Here is a 3,524-nt window from a genome sequence, read left to right as displayed (position 1 = left end):
CCGCTGCAGTTCCTCCTTGCGTGCCCTCGACTCCTCACGCTGCTGCTTGGCAAGCTCGGCGCGCCGGCGCTCCTCCGCCTCGCGCGCCTCCTGCTGGGCCTTCAGTTCCTGCTCCAGCTGCCGCTTCGCCTCCTCGGCCTCCTTCGCCCTCCGCTCACGCTCCTGTTCCTGCCACCTGGCGCCTTCCTCCTTTCCTGTCCGCACCTTCTCGGCGAGCGCCTTCTTCTCGCCCTCCTCGGCACTGCGGGCCTCGGCCAGCAGCCTCTCAGTCTCGGCCTGCAGCTCCTCCTTCTTCTTTCTCCTCTCCTCGGCCTGCTTCCGCTGCAGTTCCTCCTTGCGCGCCCTCGACTCCTCACGCTGCTGCTTGGCAAGCTCGGCGCGCCGGCGCTCCTCCGCCTCGCGCGCCTCCTGCTGGGCCTTCAGTTCCTGCTCCAGCTGCCGCTTCGCCTCCTCGGCCTCCTTCGCCCTCCGCTCACGCTCCTGTTCCTGCCACCTGGCGCCTTCCTCCTTTCCTGTCCGCACCTTCTCGGCGAGCGCCTTCTTCTCGCCCTCCTCGGCACTGCGGGCCTCGGCCAGCAGCCTCTCAGTCTCGGCCTGCAGCTCCTCCTTCTTCTTTCTCCTCTCCTCGGCCTGCTTCCGCTGCAGTTCCTCCTTGCGCGCCCTCGACTCCTCACGCTGCTGCTTGGCAAGCTCGGCGCGCCGGCGCTCCTCCGCCTCGCGCGCCTCCTGCTGGGCCTTCAGTTCCTGCTCCAGCTGCCGCTTCGCCTCCTCGGCCTCCTTCGCCCTCCGCTCACGCTCCTGTTCCTGCCACCTGGCGCCTTCCTCCTTTCCTGTCCGCACCTTCTCGGCGAGCGCCTTCTTCTCGCCCTCCTCGGCACTGCGGGCCTCGGCCAGCAGCCTCTCAGTCTCGGCCTGCAGCTCCTCCTTCTTCTTTCTCCTCTCCTCGGCCTGCTTCCGCTGCAGTTCCTCCTTGCGTGCCCTCGACTCCTCACGCTGCTGCTTGGCAAGCTCGGCGCGCCGGCGCTCCTCCGCCTCGCGCGCCTCCTGCTGGGCCTTCAGTTCCTGCTCCAGCTGCCGCTTCGCCTCCTCGGCCTCCTTCGCCCTCCGCTCACGCTCCTGTTCCTGCCACTTGACCGCAATTGTTTTTTGATTGCGTATTTGTTTTACCATTTGTTGTACTCGTTCGAGATGAATGCTGTGTTCCTTATCAAGTTTGTCCTGCATTGCTCGCCTTCTTCTTCTTGCTGGTGTAATTGATGGTGATTCCGGGGTCGTATATACTGTGTTTTGAGTTTGTTTTACATGGTTTCCATTGAAATGGCGACTTGTGTAGGATAAGCTTGATGGATTCTCCACTATAAGTTGTAACATACTGCCTGTAAGGGTTTGTTTCGACTATAAGTATTTTGGTGATGTGACTTTGCTTAAATGCAAAAAAAAAAAGCACGTAAAATAAGAAACTGAGGTTCCATAGCGGTTAGTGTCTCAGTGTAATTATAATGGTAAATTAGAAAAGAGCAAACAGAAATGTTGTGCGCTTGGCCGCACTCCCAGCTGCCTGCGGCACGGGCTGTCAACGTCAAGGAAGCTTGCTGAATCCAATGTTTGCCGCGTTCTCACGGAAGCACTGGCGGCATACGTTGAGCTCGTACTTCCGAATAACCGCCTTCTGGTTCGAGCAGATCACGCAGTGGCGAGAGCCCTTGCCCATGCCTATCTTCTGCCGAGAACGCCATTGTTCGAGGTGGCCCATCGTTGTCTTGAGTGTATTGGGAAGCTAAGAGAGTAACTCTGGCACTGCGCAGCACATGAAAAAACAACCAAAAAAAGAAGACGCAAACAGAATCACAGAAGAAAAACCCACAAGGCGCAACCAACAATCCTATCCTGCAGCCAAAGAATACAGTAAAGGACAAGCACACACCCCAGATAGGGCCTGTTTCCCTACTCCTACAAGGGGATGTACCGCAAAGAAATCACAGTTTGGCTCGGTGTGCCCAACACACACACACGCACACAAACACACACCGCTTCAGAAAAGATTCATCCACCAGCCAAACGGCAACAAATAAACTAATGTAAAATGGGCTTTTACCGCCACCGGAATTGCTGTGAACTGACAAAGTGGTGGCGCTATTTGGGGCCCCGCAACCGCCGGACCCCGCCGCGTGGAGTGTGGCAGCAGCAGCAGTAGGGGGCGGGTGGGATAGAAAAAGAAAAAGCTTCGCTCCCTGCCACCCAACGTGGAATCTTTGGAAAGAAAAAACAGGTCATTGACAACAAAAAAAGGCAGTTGAGCCAGAAGCGCCATGATCTTTCCCAGCCCCACCGGGTCGCGCGCTCGTTGCAGGAGCTCCTAATAAAATGAAGATGACGCCATCGTCACCACCCGCTTTCCACGAGTCAACCTCTCACGCCACCAAGACCGCAACGCGTTTGTTGCCGGTCTTTGCGTGTGCGTTTCCGCCGTCCCTTCTTGCTGCGGCATTGTGCACCCGACTCACCACCTTCTTTCGACTGCTCTTCCACCGACTGTGCCCAAGGACACAAAGCCATTCGTCAATCCCACACCGCCCCTCATTTTCTTAGCGTTTTCTTTAGTTTTCACCTTCCACCGGGCAATATCCGTAGGTCTCTTGTCCCCTCCCACTCCAAATGCCACCGTCACGCGCCACTGGCAGCTAACGGCTGTCCTCAAGAAGTCCCAGCAACATGGCACGGTACCCCACGAGCGAGACGGTGCTCTCTGCGGCGCCCGTCACAGGGTTATAGGCCTCCTGCATCATCGGGGACCCACCGCTGATCTCCAACATACACAACCGCAGCCGCTTGAATAGTTCCCCTGCCGGGTCCCCGAGAATGTCAATGTATTTCGTTCTCAGAGCGTGCAGCATCAGGACGTTCGCTGAGAGCCACACGTGACCCATCCAGCGGTTCTCGTGGCGCAGACCCGCATCACGTGCCGCGCGCACCGAGTCGTACGAAACAGACATCAGGCCGTAGCGGGTCATCAGCTCCGTCTTGGCAAGTTCAACGATCGTCAGTGCACGCCCCTTGTTGTCGATGATCCCAAGAAGAAAGGGGTAGAGGTTGACATATCCTATGTACGGCGAGAAAGAGTCACCAGGGCAGCCAGCACGGTCGGCATAGCGCTGGTTTGCAGCATCCCAGTGCACCGTGTCCAACCAAACCGTCCAAAGCCGCTTGGGAACAGTCTCAGCAGCTCCCAAATGCAGCTCAACATCGCTGATGATCGAGCTCAGCAGTGCAACCCACGAAAAAAGATCCACATGCGCCTCCATTCTGTGGTAGCCGGGGCAAACGGGTCGGGGGTAGTCTGGCACCCGGACCAATGGTCCCCTCACTGAGTATTTCATTGATGAAACTGAATGCCTGAGCCTGCGCCCCAAAAAAAAACACCGCAGTTGTGTTGCCATCTCAGTGGCTTTTCCATACGTGCCGTCGCATGCCCGCAGCAGCGTTTTGGGGCGGCAATATTATGGCGCTACTGCTCCGCGTACAGC

The 3,524-nt window shown here is 57.7% G+C and overlaps 3 protein-coding genes across 3 annotated transcripts, besides 3 other annotated features; all 3 read right to left on the bottom strand.

Annotated features, from left to right (window-relative positions):
• Positions 1-1,371, bottom strand: Tc00.1047053511015.30 (trichohyalin, putative; the record flags this gene model as incomplete). The annotated part of the gene is made up of 1 exon (XM_797930.1): positions 1-1,371. A coding segment is annotated over one exon (1,371 nt), but the record flags the coding sequence as incomplete, so codon positions are not given.
• Positions 1-3,524: a sequence feature (heterozygous, non-Esmeraldo-like haplotype).
• Tc00.1047053511015.20 (ribosomal protein S29, putative) lies at positions 1,580-1,753 on the bottom strand (the record flags this gene model as incomplete). Its single annotated transcript, XM_797931.1, has 1 exon — positions 1,580-1,753. One exon carries the CDS (start codon positions 1,751-1,753, stop codon positions 1,580-1,582), a length of 174 nt encoding a protein of 57 aa, XP_803024.1.
• Positions 2,001-2,028: a microsatellite.
• Positions 2,116-2,221: a mobile genetic element.
• Positions 2,682-3,437, bottom strand: Tc00.1047053511015.10 (mannosyl-oligosaccharide glucosidase, putative; the record flags this gene model as incomplete). Its single annotated transcript, XM_797929.1, has 1 exon — positions 2,682-3,437. The coding sequence occupies one exon, from the start codon at positions 3,435-3,437 to the stop codon at positions 2,682-2,684; it is 756 nt and encodes a 251-aa protein (XP_803022.1).

Source organism: Trypanosoma cruzi, genomic scaffold (assembly GCF_000209065.1).
Source record: "Trypanosoma cruzi strain CL Brener 1047053517025 genomic scaffold, whole genome shotgun sequence".
NCBI classification, from domain to species: Eukaryota; Euglenozoa; class Kinetoplastea; order Trypanosomatida; family Trypanosomatidae; genus Trypanosoma; species Trypanosoma cruzi.
Note: the sequence above shows the minus strand (reverse complement) of the source record. Positions and strands in the feature narration are given on the sequence as shown.